A 21,556-nucleotide genomic window follows, 5' to 3' on the forward strand; every position below is an offset into this window, starting at 1 on the left:
GACATAGGCTAGGAGCTAGGGGACATAGGAGGTAGGGTAAGTAGGCTAGGAGCTAGGGGACATAGGAGCTAGGGTAAGGAGACAGGCTAGGAGTTAGGGGACATAGGACCTAGGGTAAGGAGACATAGGCTAGCAGCTAGGGGACATAGGAGCTAGGGTAAGGAGACATAGGCTATGAGCTAGGGGACATAGAAGGCTAGGAGCTAGGGTATGGAGACAGGCAAGGAGCTAGGGGACATAGAAGGCTAGGAGCTAGGGTAAGGAGGCACAGGCTAGGAGCTAGGGGATATAGAAGGTTAGGAGCTAGGATAAGGAGACACAGGCTAGGAGCTAGGGGATATAGAAGGTTAGGAGCTAGGGTAAGGACACACAGGCTAGGAGCTAGGGGATATAGAAGGTTAGGAGCTAGGATAAGGAGACACAGGCTAGGCAGACAGATTGTACACTGTGTTCTAGTACTACTCCTCCAACAGTCCTCCCATCACAGGGCTGGGCTGGGGAAAACCACACAGGACGAACATAAACATTAGATTAACCATTAGACACCACACAACGTGGGCCGCTGCCAGCCATTGTCTCAGAGGTGAGAAGAGGAACGTCAGATAGGCATTTTTCAACTGAAGTTATAAAACGGCATTGCTTGTTGTTATCAAAATGATTCTACGGTTGTAGGCCCTGTGTGTATAACCATATGTGTAAAAGTTATTTGCTTTGGTGTACACACACGTTTAATATCTCCATAGTTGCATAAGCTTTATATAGTTTAATATCTCCATAGTTACATAAGATTTATATAGTTTTATATCTCCATAGTTACATAAGATTTATATAGTTTTATATCTCCATAGTTACATAAGCTTTATATAGTTTTATATCTCCATAGTTACATAAGATTTATATAGTTTTATATCTCCATAGTTACATAAGATTTATATAGTTTTATATCTCCATAGTTACATAAGATTTATATAGTTTTATATCTCCATAGTTACATAAGATTTATATAGTTTTATATCTCCATAGTTACATAAGATTTATATAGTTTTATATCTCCATAGTTACATAAGATTTATATAGTTTTATATCTCCATAGTTACATAAGATTTATATAGTTTTATATCTCCATAGTTACATAAGATTTATATAGTTTTATATCTCCATAGTTACATAAGATTTATATAGTTTTATATCTCCATAGTTACATAAGATTTAAATACGTTTTATATCTCCATAGTTACATAAGATTTAAATACGTTTTATATCTCCATAGTTACATAAGATTTAAATACGTTTTATATCTCCATAGTTACATAAGATTTAAATACGTTTTATATCTCCATAGTTACATAAGCTGTAAATGCGTTTTATATCTCCATAGTTACATAAGATTTATATAGTTTTATATCTCCATAGTTACATAAGATTTAAATACGTTTTATATCTCCATAGTTACATAAGCTTGATATATATTTTTATTCTCCAAATTACTACACACTTTCCCACTCAAGGTGTTGTGTCCCCCTCCCCCTTCTTAATCTCCCCCACCACCTCCCCCTCTCCCCCTCCTTAACAATAAGGCCTATAATTGTACCCAGAACTCCCGGGGCGACAGATGAGCAGAACACCTGAGCATCCTAACAGGTTCAATCATGACACCCTGACTGTTGTGCCAAGAGTCAATCTCTTTCTTTATCTCGCTGTTTCTCTCTCCATTCTCCCACTATCATTATCTCTTTATCTCCTCACTCTCTTCTCTCACACTCTCTCTCTCCCGTTTCTCTCTCCATTCTCCAACTATCATTATCTCTTTATCTCCTCACTCTCTTCTCTCACACACTCTCTCTCTCCCTTTTTCTCTCCTCCAGTGTCTCCTTCATCACTCTTCCTCTCTCCAACAATCCGTAAATCAATCTTAAATGTGTATCAAACGTTTAGGCACAGGGCTCGCGGTTGGGAGACCTCGAGCTGTGCAGTGCGCACATGGACATCACTTCAAATAAACCTATCTTTGATATCTACATTTAAACGAGTCCTTCCCTTCGAAGCTTCATGCAAATGTCGTTATGCTTCATTTGATTACTTACGCTGTGATGAACAACAACAACAACACCCAACCCCTTTGGTCTTGGTGAAGAAATGCAACCGGGCCACTTTTGTTTTGCCCACAGCTGCAGGCAGAGTGAATGCGCTGGCTGCCAACCGTGGGATCGCGAAAGGAGAGATCTTTCCCCACTGTGGGTGGAATCGGAGAAGGGATTTGTCTCCTCTCCTGTTAATTTATTATTATTATTATTCATTTGGAATCAGTCAAAAAGTCTAAAAGAGAAGCCATCATCTGTTTGTTTTTTATTGGGTTACATAAATTCAAGTGTGGCTTGTATTGAATCCCTTTCTGTGCCATGTAGACCTGTCTCAGCCAGGCTTCTGTCATTATGTTGGTGTTAAATCAACAATCAATCATGAACTGTCACGATCATCACCTACACAAACTGGCACACCCAATGGTACACACAAACTGACTGACACGCACCCAATGGTACACACAAACTGACTGACACACACCCAATGGTACACACAAACTGACTGACACACACCCAATGGTACACACAAACTGACTGACACACACCCAATGGTACACACAAACTGACTGACACACACCCAATGGTACACACAAACTGACTGACACACACCCAATGGTACACACAAACTGACACACACCCAATGGTACACACAAACTGACACACACCCAATGGTACACACAAACTGACTGACACACACCCAATGGTACACACAAACTGACTGACACACACCCAATGGTACACACAAACTGACTGACACACGCACACACGCACGCACGCACGCACGCACGCACGCACGCACGCACGCACACACGCCACAAATGCAGAATTTCCGCTTAATGAGAACCGCACTAATGGACCGTTATGTAAAAGTAATAGAAAAACACTTGTGATTATTTCCCGAATGGCACCCTATTCCCTACGTAGTGCACTACTTTACCCTAATATACATCCCTAATGGCACCCTATTCCCTACATAGTGCACTACTTTACCCTATAGTACATCCCTAATGGCTCCCTATTCCCTACGTAGTGCACTACTTTACCCTAATGTACATCCCTAATGGCACCCTATTCCCTACATAGTGCACTACTTTACCCTAATGTACATCCCTATTGGCACCCTATTCCCTACGTAGTGCACTACTTTACCCTAATGTACATCCATAATGGAACCATATTCCCTACGTAGTGCACTACTTTACCCTAAAGTACATCCCTAATGGCACCCTATTCCCTGCACTACTTTCCAGTGGTGGTTAAAGTACCCAATTGTAAGTAGTGATTTAAAGTATTTTTACTTAATGAAGTACATCACTGCATAGTGCACTACTTTTACACAGAGTCCTGTGTGCAGTACCACGCCCTTAGCCACGTGACAGTCACATTAATACACAGTTCACCTCCCTGTACCTTCAGCTCCACCCAAAAGATCAAGGAACATTGGCCTGGGGCTGGGGGGTTCGGCTACCAGTGGCCAATTGCGTTTTACCGGGGCGTGGAGAGCGAGCCAGTGCGGCTCTATATATATATATATCCATCACTTAATACTCAGGATATTAACACTTGACGCTCGGTGACAGTAGCCGCGGTCACAGGCTCTCTCATCCGCTTCAGACCCTCGCCACCTCAGCAGCAGCAGCACAAGCAGCAGTAGCGGTAGAGGACAGAAGACTGAAAGATAGGCAGTCTCTTTCTCTCAGCTAGGCAATAGTCATTGTTGTAGTCGTGATCGATGAGTCTGTCCGGGAAGCAGCAGTTCTCCGCCAACTCGTTCTCCGGGTTCGGGAGCCGGAAGATGGCATTGTCCTCCGCCGGGGGTTCGTCAATGCGCTCCAACTTCGGGAGCAGAATGGGCATTGGGGTCGGAGGAGGAGGCGCTAGTCTCGGATTCGGGAAGGGCTTTGGAGACGGTGGAGGAGGAGGGTTCAGGATGTCATCCTCCAGCCACATGGCAGGTCTGGGGAGTGGGATGAGCACCGGTGGCAGCGGCAGCGGGATGTTCGGTGGCGGTGGAGGCGGTGGAGGAGGTGGTTTCGGGTACGGTGGAGGTGTTGAGGACACGTCCCTCGGGTTCGCCGGTAACGAGAAGCAGCACATGCACAACCTGAACGACCGCCTGGCAACCTACATGGAGAAGGTTCGCCAGCTGGAGGCTACCAACCACCAGCTGGAGGAGAAGCTGAAGACCTTCACCTTCAACAAGGTGGAGGCGCACGACCTGACCATCTACGACGCAACACTCAAACCACTCATGGAGCAGGTAGGCGTTAAAACTATCTCTCTCCGTCTCTCCCTGAGCGAGCTTGCCAATTGTAAAAGTTGTGCGTAAAAGCGCACAAGAACTATCCCACGGGAGACACACTGATTCAATCAACTTTGTTCCCACATCATTTCAATGAAATTACGTTGAACCAATGTGGGACAGACATTGAATTGACATACAGTATGTGCTCAGTGGGAGCCTACTGCTAAATGTCTTGGGTGTTTTTGCTAAAATAATATCCAGTATTGTAGATGACCTTATCTATATTTGCTATAGTCATATATGTCGTTGAGTGCATTATGGGGTATGTTATTGAGTGCATTATGGGGTATGTTATTGAGTGCATTATGGGGTATGTTATTGAGTGCATTATGGGGTATGTTATTGAGTGCATTATGGGGTATGTCGTTGAGTGCATTATGGGGTATGTCGTTGAGTGCATTATGGGGTATGTCGTTGAGTGCATTATGGGGTATGTTGTTGAGTGCATTATGGGGTATGTTGTTGAGTACATTATGGGGTATGTTATTGAGTGCATTATGGGGTATGTTGTTGAGTGCATTATGGGATATGTTATTGAGTGCATTATGGGATATGTTATTGAGTACATTATGGGGTATGTTATTGAGTGCATTATGGGGTATGTTATTGAGTGCATTATGGGGTATGTTATTGAGTGCATTATGGGGTATGTTATTGAGTGCATTATGGGGTATGTTATTGAGTGCATTATGGGGTATGTTATTGAGTGCATTATGGTTATTGAGTGCATTATGGGATATGTTATTGAGTACATTATGGGGTATGTTATTGAGTGCATTATGGGGTATGTTATTGAGTACATTATGGGGTATGTTATTGAGTACATTATGGGGTATGTTATTGAGTGCATTATGGGGTATGTTATTGAGTGCATTATGGGGTATGTTATTGAGTACATTATGGGGTATGTTATTGAGTGCATTATGGGGTATGTTATTGAGTGCATTATGGGGTATGTTATTGAGTGCATTATGGGGTATGTTATTGAGTGCATTATGGGGTATGTTATTGAGTGCATTATGGGGTATGTTATTGAGTGCATTATGGGGTATGTTATTGAGTGCATTATGGGGTATGTTATTGAGTGCATTATGGGGTATGTTATTGAGTGCATTATGGGGTATGTTATTGAGTGCATTATGGGGTATGTTATTGAGTGCATTATGGGGTATGTTATTGAGTGCATTATGGGGTATGTTATTGAGTGCATTATGGGGTATGTTATTGAGTGCATTATGGGGTATGTTATTGAGTACATTATGGGGTATGTTATTGAGTGCATTATGGGGTATGTTATTGAGTACATTATGGGGTATGTTATTGAGTGCATTATGGGGTATGTTATTGAGTGCATTATTATGTGCATTATTATTGAGTGCATTATGGGGTTATTGAGTACATTATGGGGTATGTTATTGAGTGCATTATGGGGTATGTTATTGAGTGCATTATGGGGTATGTTATTGAGTGCATTATGGGGCATTATGGGGTATGTTGTTGAGTACATTATGGGGTATGTTATTGAGTACATTATGGGGTATGTTATTGAGTGCATTATGGGGTATGTTATTGAGTGCATTATGGGGTATGTTATTGAGTGCATTATGGGGTATGTTATTGAGTGCATTATGGGGTATGTTATTGAGTGCATTATGGGTATGTTATTGAGTGCATTATGGGGTATGTTATTGAGTGCATTATGGGGTATGTTATTGAGTGCATTATGGGGTATGTTATTGAGTGCATTATGGGGTATGTTATTGAGTACATTATGGGGTATGTTATTGAGTACATTATGGGGTATGTTATTGAGTACATTATGGGGTATGTTATTGAGTGCATTATGGGGTATGTTATTGAGTGCATTATGGGGTATGTTATTGAGTGCATTATGGGGTATGTTATTGAGTGCATTATGGGGTATGTTATTGAGTGCATTATGGGGTATGTTATTGAGTGCATTATGGGGTATGTTATTGAGTGCATTATGGGGTATGTTATTGAGTGCATTATGGGGTATGTTATTGAGTGCATTATGGGGTATGTTATTGAGTGCATTATGGGGTATGTTATTGAGTGCATTATGGGGTATGTTATTGAGTGCATTATGGGGTATGTTATTGAGTGCATTATGGTTATTGAGTACATTATGGGGTATGTTGTTTAGTACATTATGGGGTATGTTGTTTAGTACATTATGGGGTATGTTGTTTAGTACATTATGGGATATGTTATTGAGTGCATTATGGGGTATGTTATTGAGTGCATTATGGGATATGTTATTGAGTGCATTATGGGGTATGTTATTGAGTGCATTATGGGGTATGTTATTGAGTGCATTATGGGATATGTTATTGAGTACATTATGGGGTATGTTATTGAGTGCATTATGGGATATGTTATTGAGTACATTATGGGGTATGTTATTGAGTGCATTATGGGGTATGTTATTGAGTACATTATGGGGTATGTTATTGAGTGCATTATGGGGTATGTTATTGAGTGCATTATGGGGTATGTTATTGAGTGCATTATGGGGTATGTTATTGAGTGCATTATGGGATATGTTATTGAGTGCATTATGGGGTATGTTATTGAGTGCATTATGGGATATGTTATTGAGTGCATTATGGGATATGTTATTGAGTGCATTATGGGGTATGTTATTGAGTGCATTATGGGATATGTTATTGAGTGCATTATGGGATATGTTATTGAGTGCATTATGGGGTATGTTATTGAGTGCATTATGGGGTATGTTGTTGAGTGCATTATGGGGTATGTTGTTGAGTGCATTATGGGGTATGTTATTGAGTGCATTATGGGGTATGTTATTGAGTGCATTATGGGGTATGTTATTGAGTGCATTATGGGATATGTTATTGAGTGCATTATGGGGTATGTTATTGAGTGCATTATGGGGTATGTTATTGAGTGCATTATGGGGTATGTTATTGAGTGCATTATGGGGTATGTTGTTGAGTGCATTATGGGGTATGTTATTGAGTGCATTATGGGGTATGTTATTGAGTGCATTATGGGGTATGTCGTTGAGTGCATTATGGGGTATGTCGTTGAGTGCATTATGGGATATGTCATTGAGTGCATTATGGGGTATGTTATTGAGTGCATTATGGGGTATGTTATTGAGTGCATTATGGGGTATGTTATTGAGTGCATTATGGGATATGTTATTGAGTGCATTATGGGGTATGTTATTGAGTGCATTATGGGGTATGTTATTGAGTGCATTATGGGGTATGTTATTGAGTGCATTATGGGATACGTTATTGAGTGCATTATGGGGTACGTTGTTTAGTGCATTATGGGGTATGTTGTTTAGTGCATTATGGGGCATGTTATTGAGTGCATTATGGGGCATGTTATTGAGTGCATTATGGGGTATGTTATTGAGTGCATTATGGGGTACGTTGTTTAGTGCATTATGGGGTATGTTGTTTAGTGCATTATGGGGTATGTTGTTTAGTGCATTATGGGGCATGTTATTGAGTGCATTATGGGGCATGTTATTGAGTGCATTATGGGGCATGTTATTGAGTGCATTATGGGGTATGTTTTGAGTGCATTATGGGGTATGTTGTTTAGTGCATTATGGGGTATGTTGTTTAGTGCATTATGGGGCATGTTATTGAGTGCATTATGGGGCATGTTATTGAGTGCATTATGGGGTATGTTATTGAGTGCATTATGGGGTACGTTGTTTAGTGCATTATGGGGTATGTTGTTTAGTGCATTATGGGGCATGTTATTGAGTGCATTATGGGATATGTTATTGAGTGCATTATGGGGTATGTTGTTTAGTGCATTATGGGGTATGTTGTTTAGTGCATTATGGGGTATGTTGTTTAGTGCATTATGGGGTATGTTATTGAGTGCATTATGGGGTATGTTGTTTAGTGCATTATGGGGTATGTTGTTTAGTGCATTATGGGGTATGTTATTGAGTGCATTATGGGGTATGTTATTGAGTGCATTATGGGATATGTTATTGAGTGCATTATGGGGTATGTTATTGAGTGCATTATGGGGCATGTTATTGAGTGCATAATGGGGGATGTTGTTTAGTGCGTTATGGGGTACGTTGTTGAGTGCATTATGGGGTACGTTGTTGAGCTCATTATGGGGTACGTTGTTGAGCGCATTATGGGGTACGTTGCTGAGTGCATTATGGGGTACGTTGCTGAGTGCATTATGGGGTACGTTGCTGAGTGCATTATGGGGTACGTTGTTGAGTGCATTATGGGGTACGTTGCTGAGTGCATTATGGGGTATGTTGTTGAGTGCATTATGGGGTATGTTGCTGAGTGCATTATGGGGTATGTTGCTGAGTGCATTATGGGGTATGTTGCTGAGTGCATTATGGGGTATGTTGCTGAGTGCATTATGGGGTATGTTGCTGAGTGCATTATGGGGTATGTTGCTGAGTGCATTATGGGGTATGTTGCTGAGTGCATTATGGGGGATGTTGCTGAGTGCGTTATGGGTATGTTATTGAGTAGATCATTTGAATATCTTTCTACATGCCCTAAAAAACGTTTTTGAAATTATTTCTCAAAAAATGATATGATATTTTTCAAAAGCATCATCATTTGTGAAATGGCTTGTGGGACTGGGACACACACACACACACACACACACACACACACACAGTGTCTGACTCCTGTCTCTGTCTGCAGCTCATGGGTTTCCTGATACACAACACTCAGATTGCTGTGGAGATCGACAACGCCAAGCTGACTGCTGACGACTTCAGAGTCAAGTAGGATGGATGGATGATTGGATGGATGGATGAATAGTTTATTGTCCTTGGCAACATTTTGAGTAGATTGTCATGCAAACTTGATTGAATTATTTTCTTCATTAAGGTGTCTCAGTGATACATAGTGGACATATCCTGAACAGTGAAACAGGCTTTATGTCCTGGAGGAGAATGGTTCTTTATGCACCATTCTCACACAGTTGTTACCTATATAATTAATCAACAATATATACACAGCAATATGTACACTATGTCTCAATGAAGTAGATACCAGTTGTTACCTATATAATTAATCAACAATATATACACTGTCTCAATGAAGTAGATACCAGTTGTTACCTATATAATTAATCAACAATATATAGACTGTCTCAATGAAGTAGATACCAGTTGTTACCTATATAATTAATCAACAATATATAGACTGTCTCAATGAAGTAGATACCAGTTGTTATCTATATAATTAATCAACAATATATAGACTGTCTCAATGAAGTAGATACCAGTTGTTACCTATATAATTAATCAACAATATATACACAGCAATATGTACACTATGTCTCAATGAAGTAGGTACCAGTAAAGAAAATAATTAAATCAGTTGTAGCCTATAGATAGTCCAAACAACACTATTCATTACTTAATCCTCATCTTCTCCTACAGACCAAGTCTATTGGACAATTAGTCGTCAGGAAATGGCAAGGACGTGAATTAGAAGACACAGCTGTTAGCTTGGTACCAGTCTGTTTGTGCTAACATTCCACTCCTTGCCACTCCCTGTTTGGAATGTGACACGGCGTAAAAGGAGTGGAACGACAGCACTGACAGACAGGTGCCCAGGCTAACAGCTTTGGTTCGGGAGATGAAATGCTCACCGTTATCATAGGCTACTTCTATAGGGTCTTTGCTTGTAGTTGTAACCCCACTAATTTTCTTAATTATCTATCACTCTCAGACAAAACATACATTTCTTACAACATAACCATGGCAGTTATCGAGTTCACCTGACCCGGTGTTGAAATAATAGAACTACAATGATTCTGTTTCTATGGTTGAAATGCTCACTGTGTGTAGCGTGTAGACTAGTAGTATTGGGCCTTATCTTGCAGTTATCAATCAATCACAGTCATTTCTTAAACAACCTCCTAAGGATCCGCCCCTTTTTTCAATTTTCGCCTAAAATACCCAAATCTAACTGCCTGTAACTCAGGCCCTGAAGCAAGGATATGCATATTCTTGATAACATTTGAAAGGAAACACTTTGAAGTTTGTGGAAATGTTAAATTAATGTAGGAGAATATAACACATTAGATCTGGTAAAAGATAATACAAAGAAAAAAACATGCGTTCTTTGTATTTTTTTTGTAGCATCATCTTTTAAATGCAACAGAAAGGCCATAATGTATTATTCCAGCCCAGGTGCAATCTATATTTTGGCCAGTAGATGGCAGTACTGCATGCACAATGTTTTAGACTGATCAAATGCACCATTGCATATCTGTTCAAAATGTTGTATCAAGACTGCCCAAATGTGCCCAATTGGTTTATTAATACATGTTCAAGTTCATAACTGTGCACTCCCCTCAAACAATAGCATGGTATTCTTTCACTGCAATAGCTACTGTAAATTGGACAGTGCAGTTAGATTAACAAGAATTTAAGCTTTCTGCCCATATCAGATACAGTGGGGCAAAAAAGTATTTAGTCAGCCACCAATTGTGCAAGTTCTCCCACTTAAAAAGATGAGAAAGGCCTGTAATTTTCTTCATAGGTACACTTCAACTATGACAGACAAAATGAGGAAAAAAAATCCAGAAAATCACATTGTAGGATTTTTTATCTATCGATCCTGTAGAGTTAAAGTTAAAGCCCTTTTTTTACATCAGCAGGTGTCACTAAAGGGCTTTACAGATACCCAGCCTAAACCCCAAAGAGCTAACGGATCTGTCACTCATCTCTCTGGGCCTGTTAATATGGTGTCATCTCTATTCATTGTATTTCTGCCAGGTGGGAGAATGAGCTGTCTTTGCGCCAGTGTGTGGAGGGGGACATCGGGGGTCTGAGGAACCTGCAGCGGGAGTTTGAGATGAACATCACAGCCATGATGCAGGACCTGCAGGGGTACGAGAACGAACGGGTCTCCATGGCGAAGAGCCATGAAGAGGTGAGGGCCCACCTGTCTCTCGCTCTCTCTTTCTCTGTTTCTCTCTGTCTATCTCTCTCTCCCTCTCTGTCCATCTCTCTGTCTATCTCTCTCTCTCTCTCTCTGTCTATCTCTCTCTCCCTCTCTGTCCATCTCACCCTCCCTCTGTGTTTCTCTCTGTCTATCTCTCTCACCCTCTGACCCCTAACCTGTGACCTCTCTAGGAGCTGTTGTCCATGCGTGGGGGGATGACGGGCCAGGTGAACGTGGATGTCCAGGCTACTAAGAGCCAGGACCTGTCTCTGATGCTGGCTGAAGTCAGGTCGGAGTACGAGGCGGCCGTGGAGAAAAACCGCAGACAGGCCGAGGCCTGGTACATGAAACAGGTCTGTTACCACGCCAACGCAGGCACTACCACAGGCCAACATTAAAACATGTATCAGAGGTGCTGAGTGTGTGTGTGTGTGTGACATGTCTCTCTCTCTCTGTGTGTGTGTGTGTGTGTGAGACGTGTGTCTCTCTCTGTGTGTGTGTGTGTGTGTGTGACGTGTGTCTCTCTCTGTGTGTGTGTGTGTGTGTGTGTGACGTGTGTCTCTCTCTGTGTGTGTGTGTGTGACATGTGTCTCTCTCTGTGTGTGTGTGTGTGTGTGTGTTTGTGTGTGTGTGACGTGTGTCTCTCTCTGTGTGTGTCAGGTGGAGATGAAGCAGGCAGAGTCGGCGGTGGTGATGGAGACGACAACGACGGCCACGTCGGAGATGACAGAGTTACGGAACCGCTACCAGACCCTACAGATGGAATACCAGGGACTACGTATGGGGGTGGGCCACACACACACACACACACACACACACACACACACACACACACACACACACACACACACACACACACTAGAGAAACCCTACAGATGGAATACCAAGGACTATGTATGGGGTGGGTACCATGCCCACTCACTCACTATACTCCCCAAATGTCCCCATTTCTAATCCCTGTCATGCTAAATGTGTGTGTGTGTGTCTTCTGTGTGTGTGTGTGCGCCTGTGTGTGTGTTTCCTTCGTGTCTCTCTCTCTGTGTTTGTCCCCCACCCTGCCCTCCTCCAGATGGTGAACCTAGAGGCCAGGCTGTTGGAGGTTCAGTCCCAGTTCCAGCAACGTCTGTCTGGGTATAGTGGCAAGGTGATGGGCCTGGAGGGAGAACTGACCTCCATAAGGGCCAGCACCACTGAGCAGAGCCAGGACTACCAGGTACAGTCACCATACCTCTATACTGAATCACTCACAAACACTGATTAGGGATTCAATCCAAGGTGTGTTACAGAGCAGCATTACAGAGGAGCGTTACAGAGGAGCGTTACAGAGGAGCGTTACAGAGGAGCGTTACAGAGCAGCGTTACAGAGGAGCGTTACAGAGGAGCGTTACAGAGCAGCGTTACAGAGCAGCGTTACAGAGGAGCGTTACAGCGTTATAGAGGAGCGTTACAGAGCAGCGTTGTAGCATTACAGAGCAGCGTTACAGAGGAGCGTTACAGAGCAACGTTACAGAGGAACGTTACAGAGGAGCGTTACAGAGGAGCGTTACAGAGGAGTGTTACAGAGCAGCGTTACAGAGGAGCGTTACAGAGCAGCGTTACAGAGCAGCGTTACAGAGCGTTACAGAGGAGCGTTACAGCGCAGCGTTACAGAGGAGCGTTCCAGAGCAGCGTTACAGAGCAGCGTTCCAGAGCAGCGTTACAGAGCAGCGTTCCAGAGCAGCGTTACAGAGCAGCGTTACAGAGCAGCGTTCCAGAGCAGCGTTCCAGAGCAGCGTTACAGAGCAGCGTTACAGAGCAGCGTTACAGAGCAGCGTTCCAGAGGAGCGTTCCAGAGGAGCGTTCCAGAGCAGCGTTATAGAGCAGCGTTACAGAGCAGCTCACAATACGTAATTTCTCCAGCACGGATATCTCATTCATGGTAAGCGCTGCGAATGCCGGCTCAATCATAAATTACCTCTCCACTTCACTCCCTCTCTCTCCCTCCTCTCTCTCTACCACCCTCTCTCCCTCCCCTCTCTCTCTACCACCCTCTCTCCCTCCCCTCTCTCTCTACCTCCCCTCTCTCTCTACCACCCTCTCTACCTCCTCTCCCCCTCTGTCTTTCTCTTTCTCTCTCTACCTCCCCCTCTCTCGCTCTCTACCTCCCCCTCTCTCACTCACTCTCCCAGATCCTTCTGAACATCAAGAGTCGTCTAGAGATGGAGATCCAGCAGTATAAGCATCTGCTGGAGGGAGCCGGCCTGGGAGGGGGCATGGTCCCTGGAGGGGCTGACCTGGGAGGGGGCATGTTGGTCTCTGGAGGAGCCGGGAGGTCGGCAGGTAAAACTTGTTAGTTAGGATCTCTCTCAGCCCATGCATGAAAGGCTGATCTTTCAAGAGTCTGTAAAATACAAAAATACACAAAGAAAACATTTGAAGTACAAAGTTATCAAGTAATGAGTACTACCATATGAGTCATAAAACCCAGAAATGGTTCCAATCGTTTTTTCACAATTAATTTTTCCATCTGGGATTTTGGAACTACTTTTATTCAAGGTCTGTCTCTGGTGTAGGTTTACACTGGTGTGACTTGGTGATAACCTGGTCTGTCTCTGTTGTAGGTTTACACTGGTGTGACATGGTGATAACCTGGTCTGTGTCTGGTGTAGGTTTACACTGGTGTGACATGGTGATAACCTGGTCTGTGTCTGGTGTAGGTTTACACTGGTGTGAGATGGTGATAACCTGGTCTGTGTCTGGTGATAACCTGGTCTGTGTCTGGTTGATAACCTGGTCTGTGTCTGGTGTAGGTTTACACTGGTGTGACATGGTGATAACCTGGTGTAGGTTTACACTGGTGTGACATGGTGATAACCTGGTCTGTGTCTGGTGATAACCTGGTCTGTGTCTGGTGTAGGTTTACACTGGTGTGACTTGTTGATAACCTGGTCTGTGTCTGGTGTAGGTTTACACTGGTGTGACTTGGTGATAACCTGGTCTGTGTCTGGTGTAGGTTTACACTGGTGTGACATGGTGATAACCTGGTCTGTGTCTGGTGTAGGTTTACACTGGTGTGACATGGTGATAACCTGGTCTGTGTCTGGTGTAGGTTTACACTGGTGTGACATGGTGATAACCTGGTCTGTGTCTGGTGATAACCTGGTCTGTGTCTGGTGTAGGTTTACACTGGTGTGACATGGTGATAACCTGGTCTGTGTCTGGTGTGGGTTTACACTGGTGTGACATGTTGATAACCTGGTCTGTGTCTGGTGTAGGTTTACACTGGTGTGACATGTTGATAACCTGGTCTGTGTCTGGTGTAGGTTTACACTGGTGTGACATGTTGATAACCTGGTCTGTGTCTGGTGTAGGTTTACACTGGTGTGACATGTTGATAACCTGGTCTGTGTCTGGTGATAACCTGGTCTGTGTTTGGTGTAGGTTTACACTGGTGTGACATGTTGATAACCTGGTCTGTGTCTGGTGTAGGTTTACACTGGTGTGACATGTTGATAACCTGGTCTGTGTCTGGTGTAGGTTTACACTGGTGTGACATGTTGATAACCTGGTCTGTGTCTGGTGTAGGTTTACACTGGTGTGACATGGTGATAACCTGGTGTAGGTTTACACTGGTGTGACATGGTGATAACCTGGTGTAGGTTTACACTGGTGTGACATGGTGATAACCTGGTCTGTGTCTGGTGTAGGTTTACACTGGTGTGACATGGTGATAACCTGGTCTGTGTCTGGTGTAGGTTTACACTGGTGTGACATGGTGATAACCTGGTCTGTGTCTGGTGTAGGTTTACACTGGTGTGACATGGTGATAACCTGGTCTGTGTCTGGTGTAGGTTTACACTGGTGTGACATGGTGATAACCTGGTCTGTGTCTGGTGTAGGTTTACACTGGTGTGACATGGTGATAACCTGGTCTGTGTTTGGTGTAGGTTTACACTGGTGTGACATGGTGATAACCTGGTCTGTGTCTGGTGTAGGTTTACACTGGTGTGACATGGTGATAACCTGGTCTGTGTCTGGTGTAGGTTTACACTGGTGTGACATGTTGATAACCTGGTCTGTGTCTGGTGTAGGTTTACACTGGTGTGACATGGTGATAACCTGGTGTAGGTTTACACTGGTGTGACATGGTGATAACCTGGTGTAGGTTTACACTGGTGTGACATGGTGATAACCTGGTCTGTGTCTGGTGTAGGTTTACACTGGTGTGACATGGTGATAACCTGGTGTAGGTTTACACTGGTGTGACATGGTGATAACCTGGTGTAGGTTTACACTGGTGTGACATGGTGATAACCTGGTCTGTGTCTGGTGTAGGTTTACACTGGTGTGACATGGTGATAACCTGGTGTAGGTTTACACTGGTGTGACATGGTGATAACCTGGTGTAGGTTTACACTGGTGTGACATGGTGATAACCTGGTGTAGGTTTACACTGGTGTGACATGGTGATAACCTGGTGTAGGTTTACACTGGTGTGACATGGTGATAACCTGGTGTAGGTTTACACTGGTGTGACATGGTGATAACCTGGTCTGTGTCTGGTGTGACATGGTTTACACTGGTGTGACATGGTGTGACCTGGTGTAGGTTTACACTGGTGTGACATGGTGATAACCTGGTGTAGGTTTACACTGGTGTGACATGGTGATAACCTGATAACCTGGTGTAGGTTTACACTGGTGTGACATGGTGATAACCTGGTGTAGGTTTACACTGGTGTGACATGGTGATAACCTGGTGTAGGTTTACACTGGTGTGACATGGTGATAACCTGGTGTAGGTTTACACTGGTGTGACATGGTGATAACCTGGTCTGTGTCTGGTGTAGGTTTACACTGGTGTGACATGGTGATAACCTGGTGTAGGTTTACACTGGTGTGACATGGTGATAACCTGGTGTAGGTTTACACTGGTGTGACATGGTGATAACCTGGTGTAGGTTTACACTGGTGTGACATGGTGATAACCGCTCAAATCTCTCCCGCTGGACAAGGAAACGTTTGTCAACAATTAGCATGTCCAATTTTTTGGGAGTAAATTTAGGCGGATATATTGGTAAAACTCACACTGTTCGAGAGATTTACACGGCTGTCAAAACATCACGCCAAGGTACAGTGCATTTGGAAAGTATTCAGACCCCTTGACTTTTTTCCTGATTTTGTTACGTTACAGCCTTATTCTTAAAATTGATTAAATAGTTTTTTCCCTCATCAATATACATACAATACCCCATAATGACAATTATTGTAGCAAAAAAATATATATATAAAATGGAAACATCACATTTACATAAGTATTCAGACCCTTTACTCAGTACTTTGTTGAAGCACCTTGGGCAGAGATTACAGCCTTGAGTCTTCTTGGGTATGACGCTACAAGCTTGGCACACCTGTATTTGGGGAGTTTCTCCCATTCTTCTCTGGAGATCCTCTCAAGCTCTGTCAGAGTGACGATCAGGTTCTTGGTCCCCTCCCTGACCAAGGCCCTTCTCCCCTGATTGCTCAGTTTGGCAGGGCGGCCAGCTCTAGGAAGACTCTTGGTGGTTCCAAACTTCTTCCATTTAAGAATGATGGAGGCCATTGTGTTCTTGAGGACCTTCAATGCTGCTGAAATGTTTTGGTACCCTTCCCCAGATCTGTGCCTCGACACAATCCTGTCTCGGAGCTCTACAGACAATTCCTTTGACCTCATGTCTTGGTTTTTGCTCTGACATGTACTGTCAACTGTGGGACCTTATATAGACAGGCGTGTGCCTTTCCCAATCATGTCCAATCAATTGAATTTACCACAGGTGGACTCCAATCACGTTGTAGAAACATCTCAAGGATGATCAATGGAAACAGGATGCACCTGAACTCAATTTTGAGTCTCATAGCAAAAGGATCTGAATACTTATGTTAATAAGGTATTTCTGTTTTTTTAATTTATAATACATTTGCAAAAATTTCTAAAAACCTGTTTTTGCTTTGTCATTATGGGGTATTGGGGGTAGATTGAGTTATGGGGTATTGGGGGTAGATTGAGTTATGGGGTATTGGGGGTAGATTGAGTTATGGGGTATTGGGGGTAGATTGAGTTATGGGGTATTGGGGGTAGATTGAGGAAAAACATTTATTTAATCCATTTTAGAATGAGGCTGTAAAGTGACAAAACGTGGCGAAAAGGAAGAGGTCTGAATACTTTCCGAATGCACAGTCAACCTACACCAAATACACGCTGAGTTTGAAATGATTGTACAATTCACGACGTGAAATATTAAATGGCATGAAAAATCATTGGAACCATTTCTGGTGTTTTTATGGGTAATATGACTCCACTGGGGCGGACTATTGCTTTATATGTAAATGTTTTTTGTACTGGGGCGGACTATTGAACCGGACTATTGCTTTATATGTAAATGTTTTTATGGGTAATATGACTCTATTGCTTTATATGTAAATGTTTTTATGGGTAATATGACTGGGTAATATGGGGCGGACTATTGCTTTATATGTAAATGTTTTTATGGGTAATATGACTCCACTGGGGCGGACTATTGCTTTATATGTAAATGTTTTTATGGGTAATATGACTCTACTGGGGCGGACTATTGCTTTATATGTAAATGTTTTTATGGGTAATATGACTCTACTGGGGCGGACTATTGCTTTATATGTAAATGTTTTTATGGGTAATATGACTCCACTGGGGCGGACTATTGCTTTATATGTAAATGTTTTTATGGGTAATATGACTCCACTGGGGCGGACTATTGCTTTATATGTAAATGTTTTTATGGGTAATATGACTCCACTGGGGCGGACTATTGCTTTATATGTAAATGTTTTAAAGGTCTTATTAACATGTTTGTCTATGTACTCAGGTAAGGCTGTTGTGACCAGGACCACTGTGTTGGAGGTGAAATCCTCAGGAGGAGGAGTGGGGACGGGAGGAAGCTCCATGTTGATGCATTCCACTAGCTCCACCTCCAGCCGTTCTGGGGGTGGGGCAGCCATGCTGTCATCAGGAGGCGCCGCGATGGTGTCCGGCAGTGGACCAACCATGATGTCATCAGGAAGCCCCGCAATGGTGTCTGGCGGCGGATCAGCCACGGCGCCATCAGCAGGAGGCACGGCGCCATCAGCAGGAGGCACGGCCCCATCAGCAGGAGGCACGGCGCCATCAGCAGGAGGCACGGCGCCATCAGCAGGAGGCACGGCCCCATCAGCAGGAGGCACGGCGCCATCAGCAGGAGGCACGGCCCCATCAGCAGGAGGCACGGCGCCATCAGCAGGAGGCACGGCGCCATCAGCAGGAGGCACGGCGCCATCAGCAGGAGGCACGGCGCCATCAGCAGGAGGCACGGCGCCATCAGCAGGAGGCACGGCGCCATCAGCAGGAGGCGCGGCCCCATCAGCTGGAGGCGCGGCCCCATCAGCAGGAGGCGCGGCCCCATCAGCAGGAGGCGCGGCCCCATCAGCAGGAGGCGCGGCCCCATCAGCAGGAGGCGCGGCCCCATCAGCAGGAGGCGCGGCCCCATCAGCAGGAGGCGCGGCCCCATCAGCAGGAGGCGCGGCGCCATCAGCAGGAGGCGCGGTCCCATCAGCAGGAGGCGCGGCCCCATCAGCAGGAGGCGCGGCCCCATCAGCAGGAGGCGCGGCGCCATCAGCAGGAGGCGCGGCCCCATCAGCAGGAGGCACGGCGCCATCAGCAGGAGGCACGGCCCCATCAGCAGGAGGCACGGCCCTATCAGCAGGAGGCACGGCGCCATCAGCAGGAGGCGTCGCAATGGTGTCCGGTGGGGGACCAGCGCTGATGTCATCAGGAGGCGTCGCGATAGTGTCCGGTGGGGGACCAGCTCTGATGTCATCAGGAGGCGTCGCAATGGTGTCCGGTGGGGGACCAGCTCTGATGTCATCAGGAGGCGTCGCAATGGTGTCCGGTGGGGGACCAGCTCTGATGTCATCAGGAGGCGTCGCGATAGTGTCCGGTGGGGGACCAGCTCTGATGTCATCTGGAGGAGCCGCGATGGTGTCCAGCGGGGGACCAGCTCTGATGTCATCAGGAGGCGTCGCGATGGTGTCCGGCGGGGGACCAGCTCTGATGTCATCTGGAGGAGCCGCGATGGTGTCCAGCGGGGGAACAGCTCTGATGTCATCTGGAGGAGCCGCGATGGTGTCCAGCGGGGGAACAGCTCTGATGTCATCTGGAGGAGCCGCGATGGTGTCCAGCGGGGGAACAGCTCTGATGTCATCAGGAGGAGCCGCGATGGTGTCCAGCGGGGGAACAGCCATGGAGGGAGGTACAGCCACGGTGTCATCTGAAGGTGGCACTGTGTCCGGCGGAGGTTCCATGATGATGTCATCGGGCGGGGGCATGACCATGTCCGGTAGCAACTCGTCTTCCACCAGCATGTTGACCAGCTCCACCATGGAAGGTGAATATAGAGATATAATAACTAGACCAGCTCCACCATGGAAGATGAACATAGAGATATAATAACTAGACCAGCTCCACCATGGAAGGTGAACATAGAGATATAATAACTAGACCAGCTCCACCATGGAAGGTGAACATAGAGATATAATAACTAGACCAGCTCCACCATGGAAGGTGAACATAGAGATATAATAACTAGACCAGCTCCACCACGGAAGGTGAACATAGAGATATAATAACTAGACCAGCTCCACCATGGAAGGCGAACATAGAGATATAATAACCATGGAAGGTGAACCAGCTCCACCATGGAAGGTGAACATAGAGATATAATAACTAGACCAGCTCCACCATGGAAGGTGAACATAGAAGATATAATAACTAGACCACTCCACCATGGAAGATGAACATAGATATAATAGCTCCACCACAGAAGGTGAACATAGAGATATAATAACTAGACCAGCTCCACCATGGAAGACCAGCTCCACCGAACATAGAGATATAATAACTAGACCAGCTCCACCATGGAAGGTGAACATAGAGATATAATAACTAGACCAGCTCCACCATGGAAGCTAGACCAGCTCCACCACAGAAGGTGAACATAGAGATATAATAACTAGACCAGCTCCACCATGGAAGGCGAACATAGATATATAATAACTAGACCAGCTCCACCATGGAAGGTGAACATAGAGATATAATAACTAGACCAGCTCCACCGTGGAAGGTGAACATAGAGATATAATAACTAGACCAGCTCCACCATGGAAGGTGAACATAGAGATATAATAACTAGACCAGCTCCATTGGAAGGTGAAAAGAGATATAATTAGACCAGCCCCACCATGGAAGGTGAGGATAGAGATATTAACTCATGGAAGGTGAGGATAGAGATATTACAACATTGAAAAAAAAGATTTTGCTTCTCAATGTCTCTCTCTCCATCTCTCTTCCAGGTAAAGTCTCTACTGGTGATATTACCATAGTTCCCATATAGTGATTCCCTTCTCTGATTCACGTCACAGCACTCTCCAGGACCATGGAACCCCCTACACACACACACACACACACACACACACACACACACACACACACACACACACACACACACACACACACACACACACACACACACACACACACACACACACACACACACACACACACACACACACACACACACACACACACACACACACACACACACACACACACACACACACACACACACACACACGTAGCCTCTCTCTACTACTAACACACAGCTCACCTGGCAGAACACACACAGTCCACATTCTGACCTGAACATCATGACGTGTCGCTTCTCTCTCTTCTGTTTAATTTAAATTACATTTGACGTTTCCATTTATAATAAAAACCTGACCCTACAATGAGATGTTGTTTTACTGAGTGTTTCATTATTAAAGATGACGCTGTATTGATCGTGTGTTAAATCAAAGCGTTGGACTAGTAACCGGAAGGTTGCAAGTTCAAACCCCTGAGCTGACAAGGTACAAATCTGTCGTTCTGCCCCTGAACAGGCAGTTAACCCACTGTTCCTAGGCCGTCATTGAAAATAAGAATTTGTTCTTAACTGCCTTGCCTGGTTAAATAAAGGTTAAATAAATATATATATTTTTTAAAGGATTATGATCTATGATACATGTTGTCTTTTAGATCAGAATGAATGGGATTCAATGGGCAGGGGAACCTGATCCTAGTTCAGCACTCTGACAACCTTCATGAATACCAGGGGGCAGGGGAACCTGATCCTAGTTCAGCACTCTGAC

General features: G+C 44.5%; 1 protein-coding gene across 1 annotated transcript; it reads left to right on the forward strand.

Moving 5' to 3' along the window:
- The first annotated feature begins 3,601 nt into the window (after window positions 1-3,601).
- On the forward strand, window positions 3,602-20,910 carry wu:fk65c09 (keratin, type I cytoskeletal 10). Its single transcript, XM_065001008.1, has 9 exons — window positions 3,602-4,341; window positions 9,084-9,166; window positions 11,174-11,330; window positions 11,534-11,695; window positions 12,003-12,128; window positions 12,412-12,555; window positions 13,511-13,661; window positions 18,205-19,758; window positions 20,723-20,910. Exons 1-9 carry the CDS (start codon window positions 3,814-3,816, stop codon window positions 20,761-20,763), a joined length of 2,946 nt encoding a protein of 981 aa, XP_064857080.1. The 5' UTR covers window positions 3,602-3,813; the 3' UTR covers window positions 20,764-20,910.
- Window positions 20,911-21,556: the final 646 nt, after the last annotated feature.

This window comes from Oncorhynchus nerka, linkage group LG15 (genome assembly GCF_034236695.1).
Source record: "Oncorhynchus nerka isolate Pitt River linkage group LG15, Oner_Uvic_2.0, whole genome shotgun sequence".
NCBI lineage: Eukaryota > Metazoa > Chordata > Actinopteri > Salmoniformes > Salmonidae > Oncorhynchus > Oncorhynchus nerka.

Excerpts from the sequence above, each read along its gene's own strand:
- wu:fk65c09 (XM_065001008.1), top strand. The coding sequence starts at position 3,814 with ATGAGTCTGTCCGGGAAGCAGCAGTTCTCCGCCAACTCGTTCTCCGGG. Across the intron at positions 11,331-11,533 it reads TGGCGAAGAGCCATGAAGAG|GAGCTGTTGTCCATGCGTGG; the intron begins GTGAGGGCCCAC and ends TGACCTCTCTAG. Across the intron at positions 19,759-20,722 it reads GACCAGCTCCACCATGGAAG|GTAAAGTCTCTACTGGTGAT; the intron begins GTGAATATAGAG and ends TCTCTCTTCCAG.